Source organism: Dermacentor andersoni, chromosome 8, assembly GCF_023375885.2.
Source record: "Dermacentor andersoni chromosome 8, qqDerAnde1_hic_scaffold, whole genome shotgun sequence".
NCBI classification, from domain to species: Eukaryota; Metazoa; Arthropoda; class Arachnida; order Ixodida; family Ixodidae; genus Dermacentor; species Dermacentor andersoni.
This window is the reverse complement of record NC_092821.1, coordinates 11,132,605-11,154,733: the sequence shown is the minus strand read 5'-3', so window position 1 is coordinate 11,154,733 and position 22,129 is coordinate 11,132,605. Positions and strand designations below refer to the sequence as shown.

At 48.4% G+C, this 22,129-nt stretch overlaps 1 protein-coding gene across 1 annotated transcript in view; it reads right to left on the bottom strand.

Annotated features, from left to right (window-relative positions):
* Window positions 1-22,129, bottom strand: part of LOC129383671 (uncharacterized) — a 177,280-nt gene that overhangs the window by 53,786 nt on the left and 101,365 nt on the right. The window contains exon 4 of the mRNA XM_055068340.1: window positions 2,033-2,225. Within this exon, the coding sequence (XP_054924315.1) occupies window positions 2,033-2,225 (193 nt within the window). The remainder of the gene's footprint in view (window positions 1-2,032; window positions 2,226-22,129) is intronic.

Below are 22,129 nucleotides of genomic sequence, written 5' to 3'. Positions count from 1 at the left end.
TCAATTGTTAAAAGGTGTTTAAAGAGCGTGGCGAAAGACTGAACATCACCTTCGACGTTTGAAATGATGATAATACCTTCCTTTACTTGCGCCCGTTATGTAAGCAAAACAATGTCTGTTGTTCCTGTATTGCACTCCATTAACAGAAGTAAGTCTGGTATTTCAAGGCTGGTGAAGAAGGGAATCGTACTTTTATGCAGGTTGACCTTGCCATATATTTCAGAAACTGCAGAGCTGCTTGTTCCGCTTTATTATTTATACTGATTCTTTAGGCATAATTGCGGATACTGCTTTATTGCCCTACAGGCCCATATTGATTATCTCCGTGCCGTGCAAAATAATGGAGCACATTATATTTTCTAACCTTGGCAGCTTTCTTGAAGCAAATAATTTTTTTTTTCTCTAAAAGTCACCATGGCTTTCGCAAATTATTCTGTTGTGAGACTCAGCTAGTAATTTTCACTAATGACTTACATGTATATCTTGATAGCGGTTTTATGACTGACTGTATATTTTTGGATTTTCCGATAGCTTTTGACAAGGTCAAACACGTATTGCTACTACACAAACTAAGCGCATTCAACATTGAGGTGGCAGTATTTAGTTGGGTCCAATCGTTGCTTTCGCCTCGTTCCCAATTTGTTGTAGCTAATGACTCCACATCTAACGTGGCTCCAGTTAAATTCGGTGTTCCATAAGGGTCTGTCCTTGGTCCTCTTTTATTTTTAATATATATGAATGATTTACCTGATAAGATTTCTTCACAAATTTGTCTATTCGCTGACGACTGAGTTATGTATCAAGAAATAACTAATCCTTAGGATATATCTACCCTTCAATCTGATTTAAATAGCATTTCTAATTGGTGCCTCACTTGTTGCATGGAACGTAACGTTAATAAATGCAAATATATGCGGATTTCTCGTACTAACAGAACTTGCCCTACAATAGCCCTCAATGACTGCTCTCTTCAGTCGGTTGCATGCTACGTTTATCTTCGCATTCATATAATTAGCGATCTTTTTGGAAGTAACATGTACAATATCTAATATGTAAAGCTAACCGCTCCTTAGGATAATTGATGAGAATTTTTTTCGCTTGCCCCTGTTTTAATAAAGCGGCTGTTGTATACAACATACGTCCGCCCCCAATTAGAATATGCCCCATCTGTTTGGTATCCTCATCAGATCACACTAGTTAACGAAATCGAATCAGTGCAAAATCACTCTCTTCGTTTCATCTTAGCTAACCACCATCGCACTGCTAGGATTACAGTATGAAGAGTACCCTTCAAATCCCATTATTATCTCTTCGCAGAAAGGAATCGCGCATTTCCATTTTCATAAAATATACTGCCACCACGCATCTCTTCGCCTTCTTTGGATCCACCCAGCGCCTCATTATTCGGCTCATCGTGATCACGTACATAAAGTTAACGTACCCCGTCAGAGCACCCTCGCGTGCTCACAATCATTCCTTCCTGGAACTTCAATCTACTGGAATAATCAACGTACATTATTAGTAAGCATCAGTGACCCTCTCTTTTTAAAAGTGCACTAATGAACATAAAAAATGTATGGTGGCATATGGCATAATTACGTACTTATTTGTGAACATTGTGTGCTTGGTAAAGTGTTCCTTTTCTGTATTTTTCAGATTATGTAAGTCTCCTTTTTGGTTCTTATGAACACATTACTAGTTTTTCATATCTTTTTTGTTCCCTGCAATGTGAATTCCTAGAACTAATGCTGTAATTTTGCTCTAGGAATGTATTCTCGCCCCTCCCATGTGCAATGTACAACTATGTACTTTGAGGCTATCACAAATGAATAAATAAATAAACATCTTTTATGTCCTAGTTTTGCCACCATTTACTGATTGATCACTTCTGCGGTTGAGATGGCGGCACAATAGTTTTCCGCATTCCTAATATGAACAGAATTTACGACCATTACGTCCAGTTATAATACGAAACGCTACACACGCAATAAATTATTAGGTTATCCGGATGAGTTTGTGCAGGGCATAGTACCTGGATCTCCGTGTTGTCGTCAACGTCAATGACAATGACATAGAAACCACCATCCTTGTCGACGTCTACTCGCTTTGTCCTCTGCGCTACTCCGTTGAGTCCACGGTAGCGGACAGCGGCTTCTCCATTGTGGAACACTTCCACCCCAATCGAGAGGCCTGCGCGGTTGGTAGTCATCAGTTCAGCTTTCATCCTGAAGGGATAAAAGTGCGGTTTATTTAATTGAGCCATTCAGTCTAGAAAATTTATTTATTTGACGGCCACTGCCTTTTCTGGAATTCAGCAAATAATTAACTCAACCAAACCTCTATTGCGGAGTGCCAAGAAAAGAAGGAGCATACGAAATTATTTGTACCAGTAGAATTTCTACTAGTGAATTGTCTTGTTCAAGAACGCCACTATATGTCAGTTACAGGCCTACTATTCTAAGAAAGTAGCAGATATTCGTTCCCCGTTAATAGTACATTGAAAAACATAACATGGACCGTGATCTTAACGAAATTATTTATGGCGCCCTATACAACGATAGAATCGATTACATTGAAGCGCTATGTTTCTGGTAATCTTTGTATCAGTGTGTACACAAGTTCCACGGTAGTGAGTCTAGAAGCTACAGACAATCTTAAAATTGTCTGCTAAAGCGTAAGCATTGTTTGGCTCTGCTGTGACTTCATTCTTGCTTAGTTTTGCTTACTTATTTTTCTTAGCTGTTGCGCGTCTACCCATAGTCTTTCCGGTGGCAAAGGTTCCTTAGGCTTTAGTAGACAATTGTCACATCTTTCTTGGCGCATCCGGCCTCTTCAATGCATACAATACAGCCGGAACGCCGGGCACGATTGCGCCTCGACAGAGTAGAGCTGTCGAAAGGGAATACCAGGAGCCGCAGTAGCACGTGAAGTGTTGCTTGAGGGGAGAGCGCATCGCCGCGAGGCCATGTCTTCCTGGTTGTCGCAGTCGCGAACCTGTATTATGCGGGCGTTGCTTGTCCACGCAACCTATCGCCAAGTGTATCTCGGTAAGGATTTCCTACCTGGGCATCGGCGGATGCACATCGCGTCGTAGCTGGCTCTGCTAATCCACCGTCGACCACCCGGAATCTTTGATCATCGGCACGAAATCGTACATCCGTCGTCACCGGCAAGTCACCAGCTTTTGCTTAACACCTATATTTCCGGGCTGGACTCTATTCTTAACCCGAGATGGCCGTTTGAAATCCCTCAGCGGCGGTCACCGCGTTAAGACTAAACACGCCACCGCGACCGCGGCAAGGCGGACGTGGACCCCGTGTCGGCATCCGACGCCCTCTACAACGCGGCTCCCTTAGTAGGGGCCCTAGCCACGGCGATATCCGCCAGTAATTGCGACCCGGCAGGCCAATTGGTCTGCATGGATGCACAAGACATGGAGCTCGAGCGCGACATCCAGTAGTGCGACTACCACCCCGGCCTGAGCTGAGCAGCCGACATGTCCAATGATGCACATCCTCAGCCACCTGTCCCTCACACTCCACGGTACCGGGTGGTCAACGCTCGTCGACGCAGGGTTGTCGCCGAGGAGTCGTTCAAGACACACCCGCCCCATTCGTCTCACGCGAACGTCGACACGGACCCGGCTGGCCTCGCCTCCACGCAGGGGACCACAAGGTGGTTCGCCGAATAAGAGGAGGTATATCACAACAAGAAGCGATCTTGCCTCTGCGAGACGCGATACAAACAGCAGTCCGAGCCCCGCTGCCTCCGGCGGCGAGCATACGAGTACGCAAGAAACAGAATATCGAATAAGAAGAAGCTCAAATCGTACAGACGTGCTTCGCATCTTCTCTGTGATCTATAATTTTACAAGCACATTAAATCTCCTGGTACCACTGTGATCACCGGAATATCTTTGTAAAGATCAAAGTGATCCACCGGAACCGAAATTCGGTGAGCCGCAGTTTTAAGACCAACGAGAGCCCCATTCGTTCGCCGAACGCCGAACGCTGGCTCGCGGGAGCTCGGAGACCCGCAAGCAGCCACCGTGTCTACGGTGAGCTGTGGGGGCGACCCAACCCGGAACGCTACGATCGCGGGAAACCCAGGCACCATTGCCCATCAACCCACCAACACCGAAACCGTGGAATTTGTATCCGAGAGTAACCCGAGACCCCTGTCTGACGAGGCCTTGCCGGGGCCGTCTTCCGTCCCCTCGGAGCAGCTCCCCATTCAAGAATCCCAGTGGGAAATGGTCGTTTCCCTTCATCGAAAACTCCGCTTGCAAAAACAACAATCCATTGGTGAGCAAGACTCAGTCGGGCAAACTCCGGCATCGAAAACCACACCGCTAGAGCTAGCTCTAACGCAGGCGCCAGCCGCCGCCGCGAAAGCCACGTCGCGACTACCTGCGAAAAGCGCGGAGCCGGACTACCTATTTTTGAAGACGCGGCTGCAAGGAGCAGGCCTCGGCGATGCTCGCCTCCACTCCTGCGCATTGGGATGAAAATGATTATCCGCCCGACCCCATGCCTCATTGTTCGAACACTACAGACCTACCAAGTGGCGAAGGCCACTTGTTGGGTCCTTAGTCCAAGCTCTAAGACAAGCGTCCAAGTCACCGGAGGCGCGCCAACCTGCAAGGTGCACGACTTCATCGTCATCCTGCGACACGGCTCGAACATCATCGTGAGAATCCCTCACGAGGCCACAGCGGCCACCCTCATAAAAATTATGAGCCTCGCCTTTCACGGACGATCACACACTGTGAAAGTGTATCTGTCAACACCCGAGGGCCTGCTTAAAGGTGTTGTGCACGGCATCGACGCAGGCACCGGCGAAGAAGAGCTTATGGCGAGTCTTCGGGGCCGCACACAAGGAGTCCGCATCGTGCGTGCCCGTATCCTCGGACAATCCCAGACAGCCCTACTCCACTTCGAGAGACCCCAGGTGCCTTGATTTGTGTACTTATACGGAGTGGAGGTGCCTTGCCCAGACTACCAGCCGACAAGGCAGTTCTTCTCCATCTGTAGAACCACCGGACACCGACCAGACGTCCGCCCCATCCCAACGGTTTGTGCGTGCAACGTTTGCAACCACATTAACCCAAACTCTCGACACACTTGTGTTCCGAAGTGCGCCCTATGCCGAGGGGCCCATCTCACAGCCGCAACAGAGTGTAACAATAAGTCCAAGCGCATTCCCGCCAGATGGAAGTCTGTCTCCACCACCACACCCATAACCCAACGACAGCCCCGACCGGTCACTCAGTCGAACAAGGTGGCTGACTTTCGCCCGCGATGGTTCAGCTCCGAGCGGGAAGAGTCCGATTTCGACTACTCGGAGTCTTCGAGGACCTACGGATCACGGTCTGGTTCCAACCCGAGGTCCAGGTCCCGCTCCTGCTGTCGCTCCCGGTCTCACTTTCTGTCGCCCAGACAGCGATCTCGGTCGACGCCCAAGCAAGGGCAGCAGCAGCACCAACCACCACGGCACTCAAAGACAAGGGGCCCCAGCAACACCAACGACAGACCAAGGAAGCCTCACTCAAGAGGATTAAGACCAAAGAACACGAGGTAAGCTTGTCAGCAGTAGCCTCCACATCGCATAAAAAACCCCAGACGCCATCATCTATGAAATTTGAACAGGAACTCGCGACCATGCGCACACAGATACAAAAACACTCACAAGAAAACAGACAAATCAAACAACATGTGATACTGCTCACACAAATACCACAAGAGATGGCTCCACACAAGGCCATCATTGACATACAAACCCATGTCGATGCCATCCGCACCCAAATGCAAGCCTTCACGGACGCTAAACGCGCCCAGTTAGAACAAATAACACAGACGGCAATACAGCGCACAGATGTAGTAGTAAAACACATTGAAGCCACTGTAGACAACAAGCTTAAGAACCAGCTTCACTCCATAAAACTACCGAAGACACCTCGACAGAACTTTACAAGGCCACATCTGTAGCAGCACCGAACCAAATCGTAACATCACCGACCACAACGTCCAACAATGCCTACACCATACAGGCAAGTCAAAGAAAACTTTGAAGTCTGGCAACGGAACTGCCGTGAGTACCGAAGGAAGAAAGGGCTGCTCACACAATTGATCGCTCATTCCTCAAAGCCAACGTGGATCATAGCGCTACAAGAGCCCGGTCCCTGACCAACACTACATGATTACGAAGAATACCACAAAAGTCAAGACGACAAGTGGAAGGTAGCCACACTAGTAGAGAGAAACTTCACAACCATACAACACAAACCCATAGACCACGTGTACGTACTACATGTAGTTCTCGAAATAGCATGCAAAGAAAACCATAAACACAGTGCCTTCGTGCTCAACATTTACTGCCCCCCCCCAGCCAAAGGAGGGCAAACATAGGAAAACGTTTTGCGGACAACCTCCTCCTCGCTAAAGTCGCTACCCTGCTAATCATAGGCGACTTCAACGCTCAGAACACGCTGTGGGGATACCAGAGGGAGGATTGGGAGGGTCTCCAGCTACAAACACTAATTGAACAGTGCCAACTAACACTGATCAGAGACCCAAACATACCGAGGAGGGAAGGGAACAACGTAGCACGCGACACCACTCGCGACCTCGCCTTCATCACTCAAACCACGCGAGCCGAATGTCTCAACACGCTCGAAAACCTAGGCAGCGATCGCTACATATTAAACCTAACACTACAGACTGGACGCCTACGCAGGCAGATCGGCACAGCTAAACTCACTGGCTGGCGCAAAATCAGGGAAGCCCAAGAACAGGACGCCGACGCAATCACGAACCTGGAAGACTGGTGCGGCAATCGCCGTCGACATAAACAACGCGACACAAAGGAAATCGCCACAACGGAAGAGACCCCAGAGGCGGCTCCGCACTTACTACACCTGTGGGATGCCGAAGGGGGCCTTACCCGCCGCTTGAAAAAACAGAAATACAACAGGAAACTGCAGACGCGCATAGCACAACTAACAGCTGAAGCAGAAGAATACGCCATGCAACTTGCCTCCGCGAACTGGTATAGATTCTGCGACTCTTTCGGTGGCACCTAGGACACGATCAAGACGTGGCACACCCTCAAAGCCATCCTGGACCCCACCAAAACCAAAGGAGGAGGACATATGGCTCTGGAGCGGTTATTACACATCTACCCAGACAGCCAACAAGACCTCTTCCATGCCATCAAGACCAAGTGCTATGGAGATTCCGCTCCCACAAAACCATGTAGAACACCTTACACAGGACAACCCAAACCCACTAATGGACGAACCTATCACAGAAAATGAAATGAGAGCGGTCGTCACAACCACCACCTGAAACACAGCGGCGGGCACGGACCAGATCACGAATTCCATGATCAGAAACCTGAGCGACAAGTTTATTTCAGCGCTCAAGGCCTTTCTCAACCAACACTGGGAAGAAGGTACGGTGGCGGCGATGTGGAAACACGCACGAATATTCATGACTATGTGCCCCGACCCGACCATTAGCGGTTTTTCTGATTCTTATTTTAATAAATTTGGCTTTCTATCTATCTAACATCGCGCTGGTCAGCACCCCGGACCCTGACCTGGAGGAACAGTTTTGCCACATTCAGACGCTCCTGCTCGGCAGCAAATCGTCACAGATGTCTGCGCATGTGGCTTCCCCGGACAACTCCTGCAAGGGGATAGGTGCCATACCTATACCTACCGAGTAAGCCCTTATGAACGATACGGTCACCTACCCCCATGATATCAACATAGTCCAAGCCCGACCCTCCGGAACGAAAAGAGCAGGCCTCTGCACCTTCGAGGGCAGGCGGGTTCCCAGCTTCCTATTCTTTCAAGGCGCAGAATTTCGATGCAGACTTTTTTGCCCAGTCACCCAAGTGTGCCACTGCTGCCTCCGAACTGGACATCGATATGACATCTACCCATACCCACAAAAACGGCGGTGCGGGCACTGTGGCTTGCTTAACCCAGATGAAGACCACGAAGGTTGCCTTTCACGCTGTCTTACCTGCGGATCCGATGACCATCCCGCCACCGACTTGAGTTGCCCGGCTCGTCAGAGGGACGCGGGCCCCAAGCGGTGAAAGAGCGGTGCCAGCGCCCAAAGGGACCAAATACGACTCCACTGAGGCGGCGTAACGAGGTATCAAAGACAAACCAACAACCTCACGACATTCCTAAGAATGCCTGCAGCCAAGATCATCACAGTACCGCCCGACCCATGAAACCAAAAATATCATACCACGAAAAGAACACCAAACAAGCACATGTTCAACCCCGAGTACCTCCTGCCATACGGACATCTGCGACACCACTCACGAACTACCCGCCACTCCCTCCTCTGCAGCGCGGCACGAGAAGCGACGCCACGTGGCCGGCACTCCCGCAACGAGAGCCCACCCATGCACAAGAGGGGTCTGAAGATTTCATCTAGTTTGGCCACCGGAGGGAGCGTCGATCCAGAGCCATAGCGGCAGCAACGGCTGGACCCCTTGGCCGACACTGGTAAGTCACCCGTAGGGCAGACCTCCCCAATACCTCCCCATCCAGCGCCGCCCCAGGCACCAGTCCTCTCACAACACACCTTTGTCCAATATTTCCAAACCCCAAAATTCACACAAGGCTAGTTCTAAAACTAGCTAAAAATTTTGTAAGCGACAGCCGCGAGGCTGTCGCTTACAGGTTCGAGGCTGTTAAAACACAAATGGTTAAGGAACAAGAATAGGCTCTACAAAAGGTGGAGACCGCGTTTAATCAACGCATCGGCAAAATTGAATCTGCAATTATTCACCTCTCCGATTTCCATGCTCAAACATACCCCACAAGTGACCACGTGCAGCCCAAACCTGCCACCGCCGCACACTCCCCGCTGCCCCCAGAAGAAGTAACCGGCCCACAGTTGGAGGTTTCGACCCCTGTAACGGCTCAACACGGCCGTTCTCAACACGGCTCAACACTCCAATAAGCGACAGAAGTGGGATAGAGCGGGCTTACATCCTCTACCCGGAAACCAAACTTTATCTGACCTAATCGTAAGGCAATTGAATTTTAGAAGGATCAAAGAGAAATTCGCCCTATTGGCCGTATACATTCAACACTTCCCGAACCCGCCAGATATACTGGCCCTGCAGGAAAAGGGGCCGCGTCTCTATCCTTGCAGGGATATCACGTGACATCCGTAACATCGCGTACCGCTATTCTTAATAATAAAACCTTCCCCTTCATAGACCGAACCCCTACCGGGGTCCTTCAGGAGGAGGAACCGAGTACACCGCTCTCAAGATGATCCCGTCCAACCACACATCGGGAAAAAGACTGTTGGTTGTCAACATATACAGTCCTCCTAAAGGTAAGGGCAAAAGGATACCGGAAATTCTTGCTCAAACGCGCTATACACATCGAACCATAGTGGGCGACTTTAACGCCCGCCATATGGCATGGGGTTATAAATGTAACGCGCCCAAGGGCAACCTTGTACATAACAATATGATGCACCACGCACTTTATTCACAGATCCTACTATACCAACGAGAGTGGGCGCCAGTATGGCAAGGGACACCACGCCAGACCTCACGATGACAAGCACACATGGGATAGTGGAAGCACACAAGGTCCTGCCGGACACATTAGGTAGCGATTTCCACGTGATACAAACAATGATAACGCAAAATTACAAAATCATTCGGCCCAAAATCACACCCTCGTCGACTGGGATAAACTGCGCTCGTACGTCGCCGTGGAGGATACCACACCGCAAACCTTGGAGTCTTGGAATGAAAAGATACAACATGCCGTCGACAGAGCTGAAAGAAAGATTAAGAACACTAAGAATGCCCCCAAGTAGACACCCACCTCCTCCATCTGTGGGAGGCTCGTCGAAGCCTCTCCGAACGATGGAAATCATCATCATCAGGCTGGTTACGCCCCCTACTGGACAAAAGCCTCTCGCATACATTCTCCAACTACCCCGGTGATGTACTAATTGTGGCCATGTCGTCCCTCCAAACTTCTTAATCTCATCTGCCCACCTAACATTCTGCCGCCCCCTGCTACGCTTCCCTTCCCTTGGAATCGAGTCCGTAACCCTTAATGACCATCGGTTATCTTCCCTCCCCATTACATGTCCTGCCCATGCCCATTTCTTTTTCTTGATTTCAACTGAGATGTCATTGACTCGCGTTTGTTCCCTCAGCCAATCTGCTCTTTTCTTATGCCTTAACGTTACCCCCATCATTCTTAATTCCATAGCTCGTTGCGTCGACCTCAATTTAAGTGGAACGCTTTCCGTAAGCCTTCAGGCTTCTACGTTAGTACTAGTAAGATACAGCTATTGTACACTTTTCTCTTGAGGAATAATGGAAACCTGCTGTGCATGATCTGAGAATGTGTGTCAAACGCACTCCAGCCCATTCTTATTCTTATGATTATTTCAGTCTCATGATCCGGATCCGCGGTCACTACCTGCCCTAAGTAGCTGTATTACCACTTCCAGTGCCTCGCTACCTATCGTAAACTGTTGCTCTCTTCCGAGACTGGTAAACATTACATTAGTTTTCTGCAGATAAATTTTTACATCCACCGTTCTGCTTTGCCTCTCCAGGTCAGTGAGCATGTATTTCAATTGGTCCCCTGAGTTACTAAGCAAGGCAATATCACCAGCGAATCGCAAGTTCCTAAGGTATTCTCCATTAACTCTTATCCCCAATTCTTCCCAATCCAGGTATCTAAATACCTCCTGTAAACACGCTGTAAATAGGATTGAAGAGGCTGTATATCCCTGCTTGACACCTTTCTTTATTGGGATTGTGTTGCTTTCTTTATGGAGGACTGCGGCGGCTGTGGAGCCGCTATAGATATTTTTCAGTATTTTTACATATGGCTCGCCTACACCCCGATTCCGTAATGCCTCCATGACTGCTGAGCTTTCGACTGAATCAAACGCTTTCTCGTAATCAATGAAAGCTATATATAAGGGTTGGTTATATTCCGCCCATTTCTCTATCACCTGATTGGTAGCGTGAATATGGTCTATTGTTGAGCAGTCTATACGGAATCCTGCCTGGTCCTTTGGTTGACAGAAGTCTAAGGTGTTCCTGATTCTATTTGCGATTACCTTAGTAAATACTTTGTTGGCAACGGACAGTAAGCTGATCGGTCTATAATTCTTCAAGTCTTTGGTGTCCCCTTTCTTATGCATTAGGATTATGTTAGCGTTCTTTCAAGATTCCGGTACGCTCGAGGTCATGAGGCATTGCGTATACAGGGTGGCCAGATTTTCTAGAACAATCTGCCCACCATCCTTCAACAAATCTGCTGTTACCTAATCCTCTCCAGCTGGCTTCCCCCTTTGCATAGCTCCCAAGGCTTTCTTTACTTCTTCCGGCGTTACTTGTAGGATTTCAAGTTCCTCTAGACTATTCTCTCTTCCATTATGAACGTGGGTACCACTGGTACTGTACAAATCTCTATAGAACTCCTTAGCCACTTGAAGTGTCTCATCCATATTAGTAGTGATATTGCAGGTTTTGTCTCTGAACGCATACATCTGATTCCTGTGAATTCCTAGTTTCTTCTTCACTGCCTTTAGGCTTCCTCCGTTCCTGAGAGCATGTTCTATTCTATCCATATTATACTTCCTTATGGCAGCTGTCTTACGCTTGCTGATTAACACCCCACGATGGAAGTGCCAGAGATTGAACCGCAAAGTTAGCCTTCGTATCGCTGCAGTTACGAAGGAGGCTACACAATATGCCACCCAGCTTGCTCAAACAAACGGTGCCAACTTTTGCGGTACAGTAAAAGGAACGCTGGGCAAAAATGTACTTGGAACTTCCTTAGGGCTCTTCTCGATCTCACTTCCATCAAAACTCTCGCTGACGCTACAAATAAGCTGATTTACTTACAGGACCAAAAGGGCACGGATATTATGGCACACACCAAAAATCTATATATTCCACAGCCCATACCTACACATCTGAACGCAGCCCCTTTAGCGCCCCCTGATCCGTGGATGCAGATGCCACACTCCCGGGGGTGAAACAGGCCCTTGGCTATATTACAAGGGTCACCGCACCAGGGCCCGACCGGATAACGGACAATGTCTTCCAAAATTTAGATGACATATCTTTGCAGGAGCTCACGGATCTCTTGAACGAACACTGGCGAAAGGGCACACTGCCTGGCGATTGGAAACACGCCCAGATTAATCTGATTGCCAGACAAAGTAAATCCTTAATGATTCAGAATTTACGACCTATCTCGCTCACCAGTTGTGTAGGCAAACGTTTTGAGCACGTGATTGTTTGGCGACTACGACCGAGATTACCGCTATCGAGTACCACCGAGATTAGATTAGGTCTACTCACATCGGCCGCTTTTGCCCTCTCAAACAGGGGCACACCCCAGGAAGCGGTCCTCTCACCACTATTATTTAACGTAGGCATGGCCCCACTCGCCACAGAACTCGCAGATATCACTAAGTTGCACCACGCTTTTTAGGCTGATGATACGACCCTTTGGGTGTTGCAAGGCACTATTTCGGAGGCCCGAGATGTGCTACAGACAGCTATAAACTTAATCGAATGGCATATAAGCATAATGGGGCTCTTCTGCTCGCCAGAAAAGTCCGAATTGCTTTCTATTAAACCCCACAAGTACGACTCAGGCATACACCTGCTCATACGCGGTCATCAAGTGCCTAGGGCACATAGAATCAGAATCATGGGGCTGCATATCCAATCTAACCGAGAGGCGGGTTTTACACAGAACCACTTCGAAAAGCAAATAAAACAAATCTCAGGACTGGTTCGCCGTATTGCGCCGCGGAATCACGGCCTGTGAGAAAAGGACACCTTACAAATGATTGAATCTTTGGTGGTCAGTCGCCTCGCCTACCACCTCCCGTATCACCACCTCAGTCAAAAAGAAACGGATCAGGCTAATTATCTAATCAGGCGGGCGGTTAAGACCGCACTGAGGCTGCCGATGCGCGCTTGCGCTATCTGCCTCCTACAGACAGGCCTCTATAATACTGTACAAGAAATGATAAGAGGCACAGAGGAGTAATTAACTTCTGCGTCTCACCCGAACACTCACTGGGCGAAATCTACTCCGAACTCTGAGGTGTGACCCAAGCGGCACGGCCCCAATAGAAGAGCCGTGGTTCCCCATTCCTGTAAGACTCGCAGCTGACATACAACTCAAACGAAAACTTGTACAGCGCAACGTAGAAAGGAAAAAAACAAGCCGAGCCAGCCAGAACAGCGCTCTGTTTCTGTATCGGGCCGGCTCGGCTCGTTTCTTCTTTTCTATGTTGCCCTGTACCAGTTTTTGAATGCAACACTAACTCGTCCAATCCTCAACCCTAGTGAACTTCACTTCTTGTGCATCAGGAGAGCGCTCTGTTTCTGTATCTGCTCGGCTCGGCTTGTTTCTTCCTTTCTATGTTGCTCTGTACCAGTTTTAGAATGCAATACCAACTCGCTATATCCTCAACCCTAGTCAACTCAAACCGTTGCCACGAAACATAACTTCACACCGGTATCTGGGCCAACGTAAGGCGCGGGCTCATTACTAAGCCCAACGTTATCAAAATCGCGAAGATGTCCTGTCGTCTATGTCAACGCTGCGGTCGGCCCGCTCAAAGGAACGGTCACGGCGGCTGCCATGACAGAGGACGGACACATTAACATCTCTGCCTCGATTAAAACAGCGCGCACCGACGTAGCTGAGAGGTCCCATTAGCCCTAGCAGTGACGCATGCGGATGCGGATCCAACCATTACAGAAATCTGCACCAATTCTCAAAGTGCCTACCGTTCCTTCCTTCAAGGAGTAGCACCTAAGACGGTCACACACATTTTAAAGCATTCCTTCGCTTCCCCACCCGGTGACTATCACGTGAGTGCCTGGCCATGAGTGTGTCCCCGGGAAGAGGCGCGTTAATGCACATGTCCGAGATCTTTCCCTCCGACCCGGGACGACCACTCACCCAACCCCATGGAAAAACCAGGAGTGGGGATCTGCACCTACCACCAGATTACGACGTAGTACAGGGATGCCAGACGAGATTTAACTCCCCCTCACTATCCCCTTACCGCCCATCAGAGTTCTATCTGGCGCCAGAACCAGACCAAAGCACTTATTTCTCCCTATCTGGCACATTTATTTTAGCCTGGTCTCCATAATCTCCAGTGTGCCACCTGCTGAGCGTCACCGGCAGACCTTTTCCACTGGTTGTGGAGCTGCCCCACGCGCATGACGGTAGAGCCGATTCCCGGCCCTTCCTTTTTCTTGTGGGAGGCCACTCTTCGGGCTACTTGCTCGGATGACCAACTCTGGCTGGTGGACCGTGCTTGCCTAGAGATGTCGGCTCGCGGACATCTAAGGGCCCAACACCTTTTAAATAGATGCAACACATTTCTATCCATCCACCCATCCATCCATCCTTCATATGGTCCATTCAAAACGCGCCAAGCGTCTCAACTCGCTCGCTTGTCTGCGAGCTCCTCACAAATTGGGCTAAACTTGGGGTGGCCCGATTGAACCCGACTGAGCATCCTTCGATTTGAAATTAATTTCAATTTCAATTTAAAATCGAAGGATGCTCAGCCGGGCTCAATCGGGCCACTCCATGTTTAAGGTGACCCATTCCCAAATTTCCAGATATTAGCACCCTCTGCTGAGTGACAGGTCTGAGCGCCGCCCTGGTCAGTTGCTTTGCCGCTGCTGGGGACTAAGGGCCGGGGTTTGATTGCTGTATTTATATACACCATTTTTATGGCTGTCACCAAGTACTGCACCATGGTGGCCAATCCTGCTCCGCTGAGGGATTGCATTACCTGTTCTGGTCACTGGGATCAGGCCGCACTCCAGGTCTGTTTATGCAATTTTATCAACACGCGGATTTCTTTTTTCCGGAAGAAAATTGCGCGGCACCGGGATTTCAAGCACAGTCTTCTTGCACATGAGGTGGATGCTCTACCTCTACACCACCGTTAAGAATCTCTGGATCAAGCTGGCAACCTTTAACGCTTGAACGTTATCTAGTGAGGCGAGTCTAGCAGTGCTATTGGAGGAATTATCGGGCATCACACAGGATGTAATAGGGCTCAGTGAAGTTAGGAGCACAAATAAAGCATATTCTGGGCTAAAATGCAGGCACGTCCTGTGCTACAGGGGCTTAGTGGAGAGACGAGAACTAGGAGTCGGATTCTTGATTACTAAGGATATAGCTGGTAACACACAGGAATACTATAGCATTAACGAAATGGTGGCAGGTCTTGATGGGAACCTTAATAAGAGGTACAAATTGAAGGTCGTACTGGCCTACGCACCTAGATCCACTCATGATGATAAGCAAGTCGAAAGCTTCTATGAAGACGCGGAATCGGCGATGGGCAAAGTCTAAACAAGGTACATTATGCTGATGGGCGACTTCAGTGCCAGGGTAGATTAGAAGCAGGTTGGTGACAATTCAGTATATGGCATAGGTTACAAGAATAGTAGGGGAGATGTATTACTAGAATTTGCACAACAGAATATCTTGCGGATAATGAAGACCTTCTACCGCAAGCGGGATTACCGAAAGTGGACGCGGAGGAGCCCGAATGGCGAGACTAGAAATGAAATAAACTTCATACTCTGCTCGAACTCTGTCGTCACACAGGATGCGGAAGTGCTCAGCAAGGTGCGCTGCAGTCATCATTGAATGGTAAGATCTCGAATCAGCCTAGACTTGAGGAGCGAACGGATGATACTAGTGCATAAGAAGCCGATCAATGAGTTAGCGGTAAGAGGGAAAATAGAGGAATTCCGGATCAAGCTACAGAACAGGTATTCGGCTTTAACTCAGGAAGAGGACTTTAGTGTTGAAGCAATGAACGACAATCTTATGGGTATCATTAAGGTGTGTGCAGTAGAAGTCCGCGGTAACTTCGTTAGACAGGATACCGCTAAGCAATCGCAGGAGACGACAGATCTCAATAAAAGTGCCAATGTATGCAGGCCTCTAGCCTTACAGCTGGAATAGAACTGGCAGAACTTTGCAAGTCAATCAACAAGCGTAAGATAGCTGACATAAGTAAGTATAATATGGATAGAACTGACCATGCTTTCAGGAATGGAGGAAGCCTAAAACCAGTTACGAAGAAACTAGGAATAAGCAACAATCAGATGTGTATGTTAATACACAAATCCGGCAATATCATTACTCATATGGATAAGATAGGTCAAGTGGCTGAGGAGTTCTACAGATATTTACACAGTATCACTGGCAACCACGACAATAATGGAAGAGGGAATAGTCTTCAGGAATTTGACATCCCACAAGTAACGCCGGATGAAGTAATGAAATATTAGGGAGCTATGCAATGGCGGAAGGCTGCTGGGAAGGATCAGGTAACAGTAGACTTGTTGAAGGATTGTGGGCAGATTGTTGTAGAAGAACTGGCTACCATGTATACGCTATGTCTCATGACCAGGGCCGTAGCGGAATCTTGAAAATCTTGAAAGAACGCAAACACAATCTTTATCCATCAGAAAGGGGACGTCAAAGATTTGAAAAATTATAGGCCGATCAGCTTACTGCCCATTGCTTGCAAAGTATTTACTAAGGTAATCGCAAATATAGTCATGAACACCTTAGATTTCTGTCAACCAATGGACCAGGCAGGACTTCGTAAATGCTACTCAACAATAGTTCATATTCACACTATCATTGAGGCCATAACGAAATCTGCGGAATATAACCAACCCTTTTATAGAGCTTCCATTGATTACGAGAAAGCGTTTGATTCAGTCAAAACCTCAGTAGTCATGCAGGCATTACGGAATTAGGGTGCAGACGAGCCATATGTAAAAATACTGAAAGCCATCTATAGCGGCTCCACAGCAACCGTAGTACTCCATAAAGAAAGCAACAAAATTCCAATAAAGAAGGGCGTCAGGCAGGTGGATACCATCTCTCCAATGCTATTCACAGCATGTTTATACGAAGTATTCAGAGACCTGGATTGGGAAGAATTGGGGATAAGAGTTAATAGAAAATTCCTTAGTAACTTTGGATTCGCTGTTCATATTGCCATGCTTAGTAACTCAGGGGACCAATCGCAATGCATGTTCACTAACCTGGGCAGGTAAACCAGAAGGAGTGGTCTAAAAATTAATCTTCAGGAAACTGATGTACTGTTTACTAGTCTCGGAAGGGAACAGCAGTTTACGATAGGTAGCGATGCACTGGAAGTAGTAAGAGAATACATCTACTTTCATCTACTTAGGGGAGTAGTGACTGCGGATCCGGATCATGAGACTGAAATAAGCAAACGAATAAAAATGGGCGGGGGTGCGTTTTGCAGGCATTCTGAGATCATGAACAGCAGGTTGTCATTATCCCTCAAGAAAAAAGCGTATAACAGCGGTGTCTGTATCTACAATGCAGAAACATGGATGCTTACGAGAAGGGCTCTACTTAAATTGAGATCGACACAACTAGTTATGGAAAGAAGAATGATGGGTGTAACGTTACGGGATAAGAAGGGAGCAGATTCGATGAGGAAATAAACGCGAGGAAATCACATCTTAGTTCAAATCAAGAAAACGAAATGGGCATGGGCAGGGCATGTAATGAGGACGCAAGATAACCGATGGCCATTAAGGTTTACGGAGTGGATTCCTAGTGAACGGAAGCCTGGTAGGGGGCGGTGGAATGTTAGGTGGGTGGGTGAGATCAAGAAGTTTGCAAGGTTAACATCGCCACAATTAGCACATGGTCGGGGTAGTTGCAGAAGTATGGGAGAGTCCTTCGCCCTTCAGTGGGCGTAGCCAGGCTGATGACCATGATGAAGATGATTCCGAAATTCAAGTTGGCCCACCCGGAAATTTCAAGTTGGCTGACCCCCAAGTTTCAAGTTGGCCCGTCACCAGATCTTAAGTTTGCCCATCCCCAAATTTAAGTTGGCCTACTTTCAGTTTTCATATGGCCTGCCCACAAATTTCAAGGTGGCGCACCCCGAGATATAAGTTGGACAGCCCCAAATTAGAAACTGGCCCACACCCAAATTTCAGTTTGTCCACCTCGAAACTACGAGTTGACTCAACCCCAAATTTTAAGTTGACCCACCCTCAAATTTCAGTTAGCTCACGCCTACTATATGTTTCCCTATGAGTTTCTAAACAGCACTATGTATCTCTATGGGTATTCTCTTGTTATTTCTTCTTTTGCTTTAACCTGTTCCTTATCCCTTAAAAGCTACCAATCATGTACATTTACACTATCATTACGATTAAATGCCTTTGCATATTACACATTTTGTGCAGATACAAGGCCCGACCCTTGAGCATACAAGGGTCACGGGGTCGCCAGAGAATGCTTACGCTTTAAAAAGCTCAACTTCCCGATCTCAGAAAACTACCGACTACATTCAATCAACAAAATATTACGAATTTACAATTCTTCTGGAACAAATCTTGTGCTTGAATTGAAATAAAATACCACCTCAAAAACTATAAAAGCGAGCTTGATATTGCCATGTGGTCGTGACGTTGAAGAACACAGTAGCAAATACTGCGAAAGACAAAACTAACTTTTATTAGGCGAACCTGTGCCCACAAAACAGGCTACACTTATAGCACAACGATAGCGGCGAACTCGGTCGGCGATCGTCGAAAATCTGATCAGCGGGTCCAGCGCGTCGGATTTTATAGATCAGTCGTCGAATGTTCCAGATTAACCGATGGGACCCGCGTGTCTTCCACAAAGTTCTACACTATTCGCGTCGCGCACACATGCAATCAGATTACACAAGTTGCGGTGAAAGACAGCGTACGGAACCATCGATAACATTCCAGGAACTTCGTTTACATGCAGGCGCGTCCTGCGCTGCGCGATAACGTTTGTTAGGCGGCCAAACGTGGTCGCCCGATAAAGATAAGTACACGTGTCATTACCCCCCTCTTAAAAAGAAGCATCGACCCGATGCTGCAAACAAACGAAAGTAATGAAGAAAAGCACTCGTAGGAAAGAAAACAAAATAAGGAAGTTCGTCAGCGTCCGTAAAATGGTTTAAGGCGCACCACGTGGACCACTTCAGATCGTGCACGGCGCCTCTGTGAATGCGAAATGCCGTCTGGCACGACCTCATAGTCCAGTGCGCCAATACGTCGGATGACCTTGTAGGGTCCGCAATAGCGTCGCAGTAGTTTCTCACTGAGTCCTCATCGGAGTATCGGGGTCCATACCCAAACACGGTCGCCGGGCTGGTACTCGACGAAGCGTCGTCGGAGGTTGTAGTGCCGGCTGTCGGTGCTGTGCTGGTTCTTGATCCGCAGGCGGGCGAGCTGTCGGGCTTCTTCGGCGCGCTGGAGGTAGGTAGCGACGTCAAGGTTCTCCTCGTCAGTGACGTGCGGCAGCATGGCATCGAGCGTCGTCGTCGGGTTCCTGCCGTAGACCAGCTTGAACGGCGTGATCTGCGTTGTTTCTTGTACCGCCGTGTTGTAAGCGAATGTTACGTACGGCAGGACGGCATCCCAGGTCTTGTGTTCGACGTCGACGTACATCGCTAGCATGTCGGCGAGGGCCTTATTCAGCCGCTCCGTAAGACCATTCGTCTGCGGGTGGTAGGCCGTTGTCCTCCTGTGCCTTGTCTGACTGTATTTTAGAATGGCTTGGGTGAGCTCCGCTGTAAAGGCTGTTCCTCGGTCGGTGATGAGGACTTCTGGGGCGCCATGTCGCAGCAGGATGTTTTGGACAAAGAATTTCGCCACTTCGGCTGCGCTACCTTTCGGCAGTGCTTTTGTTTCAGCGAAGCGGGTGAGGTAGTCCGTCGCCACGACGATCCACTTATTTCCGGTTGTTGACGTCGGAAAGGGTCCCAGCAAGTCCATCCCGATCTGCTGGAATGGTCGGCAAGGAGGCTCGATTGGCTGTAGTAATCCGGCTGGCATAGTCGGCGGTGTCTTGCGTCGCTGACAGTCTCGGCATGTTCTGACATAACGGGCGACGTCGGCGGTTTGGCGCGGCCAATAATACTTTTCTTGTATCCTCAATAGTGTCCGGGAAAATCCGTGGTGTCCAGCAGTCGGATCGTCATGTAGGGCGTGCAATACTTCTGGACGAAGTCCTGACGGGACAACAAGAAGGTAATTGGCGCGGACTGGTGAGAAGTTCTTTTTCACGAGTAGATGGTTTTGAAGCGTGAATGAAGATAATCCGCGCTTAAATGCCCTGGGGACAACGTCGGTGTGCCCTTCCAAATATTCGACGAGGCCTTTTAGCTCCGGGTCTGTCCGTTGCTGTTCAGCGAAGTCTTCCGCGCTTATCATTCCCAGGAAGGCGTCGTCATTCTCGTTATCTTGCGGCGGCGGGTCAATGGGTGCGCGTGATAGGCAATCGGCATCGTAGTGTTTTCGTCCGGACTGGTAGGTTACAGTGATGTCGTATTCTTGTATTCTTGTCTGATCAGGATGCGGACTTTTTTCTCCTCTGACATTTCCGGGTTGGCGTGCCGGAAAAGACGGGCCATCTCCTCCGTGAAGATCGCGATCGTCTCCTTTGGCAGCTGCACTCTGGTTTCTAGTAGTGCTTGGGCTCGCTCTTTTCGCACGACGCTTGTAAACGTTTGCAAGAAGCCGCTTCGGAACAGGTCCCACGTCGTCAAGGTGGCCTCTCGATTTTTGAGCCAGGTCCTGGCGGCGTCTTCCAGTGCGAAATAGACATGCCGCAGCTTGTCGTCGCTGTCCCAACTGTTAAGCGTAGCGACCCTCTCATACGTCTCGAGCCAGGTTTCCGGGTCCTCGAATATTGATCCGCGGAACGTCGGAGGTTCCCTGGGCTGCTGCAGCACGATGTGGGACGCTGGGGCTGCCATTGGGGTTGCCTTGGCCACAATCTTCTTGGTCTTCTCGGGTAGAAGTCCGTGCTCCGGGGGCAGCTGTTGAAGACGGCGGCTTGCTCGATGCTCCGTGATTACGTTGGCGTTCTTTTTGTGGTCCGGGCTTGGATCACGGCTTGTCGGGGGCGTCCGGTACATGAACGAAAAGCACCTCCACCAGATGTCACGTGGTGGTGACGTTGAAGAACAAAGTAGCAAATACTGTGAAAGACAAAACTAACTTTTATTGGGCGAACCTGTGCCCACAAAAAAGGCTACACTTATAGCACAACGATATCGGCGAACACGGTCGGCGATCGTCGAAAATCTGATCAGCGGGTCCAGCGCGTCGGCTTTTATACAGCAGTCATCGAATGTTCCAGACTAATCGTTGGGACCCGCGTACCTTCCACAAAGTTCTACACCACTCGCGTCAGGCGATGAAATCAGATAACCTAAGGTTCGGCGGCAACAGAAAGCGGATAGAAGCATCGATAACTTTCCAGAAACTTCGGATACATGCAGGCGCGTCCCGCGCTGTGCGATAACATTTGTTAGGCGGCGAAACGTGGTCGCCCGATAAAGATATGTACACGTGTCAATATGAAAATGTTAAGATATTTTTTTAATCACTTAGGTCCAGGCGTCTGTAATTCTTTTCAAACAAAGAGTTTCAAATTAGTTTTTAATGAAAATGCGCAATAAGGTGCGTTCCTAGAAGTGCCTGCTTTGCTGATTTCGATAATGGCTAAATTAAACACGTTTTATTCCGTGATCGCCAAGCATACGTGAACGTGTCAATCTACAAGTATAGGAATTAATCAAAATCATATTGCCTGCAATAACAACAATGAAGTAAGCTTCAGCCGATGTTTTAAATTTCTACATGCGTTACTTCCTCTTCGTACTACTCTAGTGTAGAATAAACATATATTGAAGTGAAACGGAAACTAATTTGTGAAAGAAAGGCTGCCGTCATGCCACGGGCGCACTCAACACCTCGAACTATTTACTGAATGCACTACCTGCCTTTATTACTGCACGTTCCTTCACGAGTAAAATCTGGGAGTAGTAATTGGATGGCTGAAACGTCTATTGGTATTATAAAACATAAGTAAACAAATAGAGTACAATGAGAAGTGGTTAAGAAAATAGCAGATGTGCCGCTAAGAGAAATGATCTGCAGGCCATATATATTAGATCGAACTCATGTAAGTTTATAGTGTAGTAGACATTAAAAG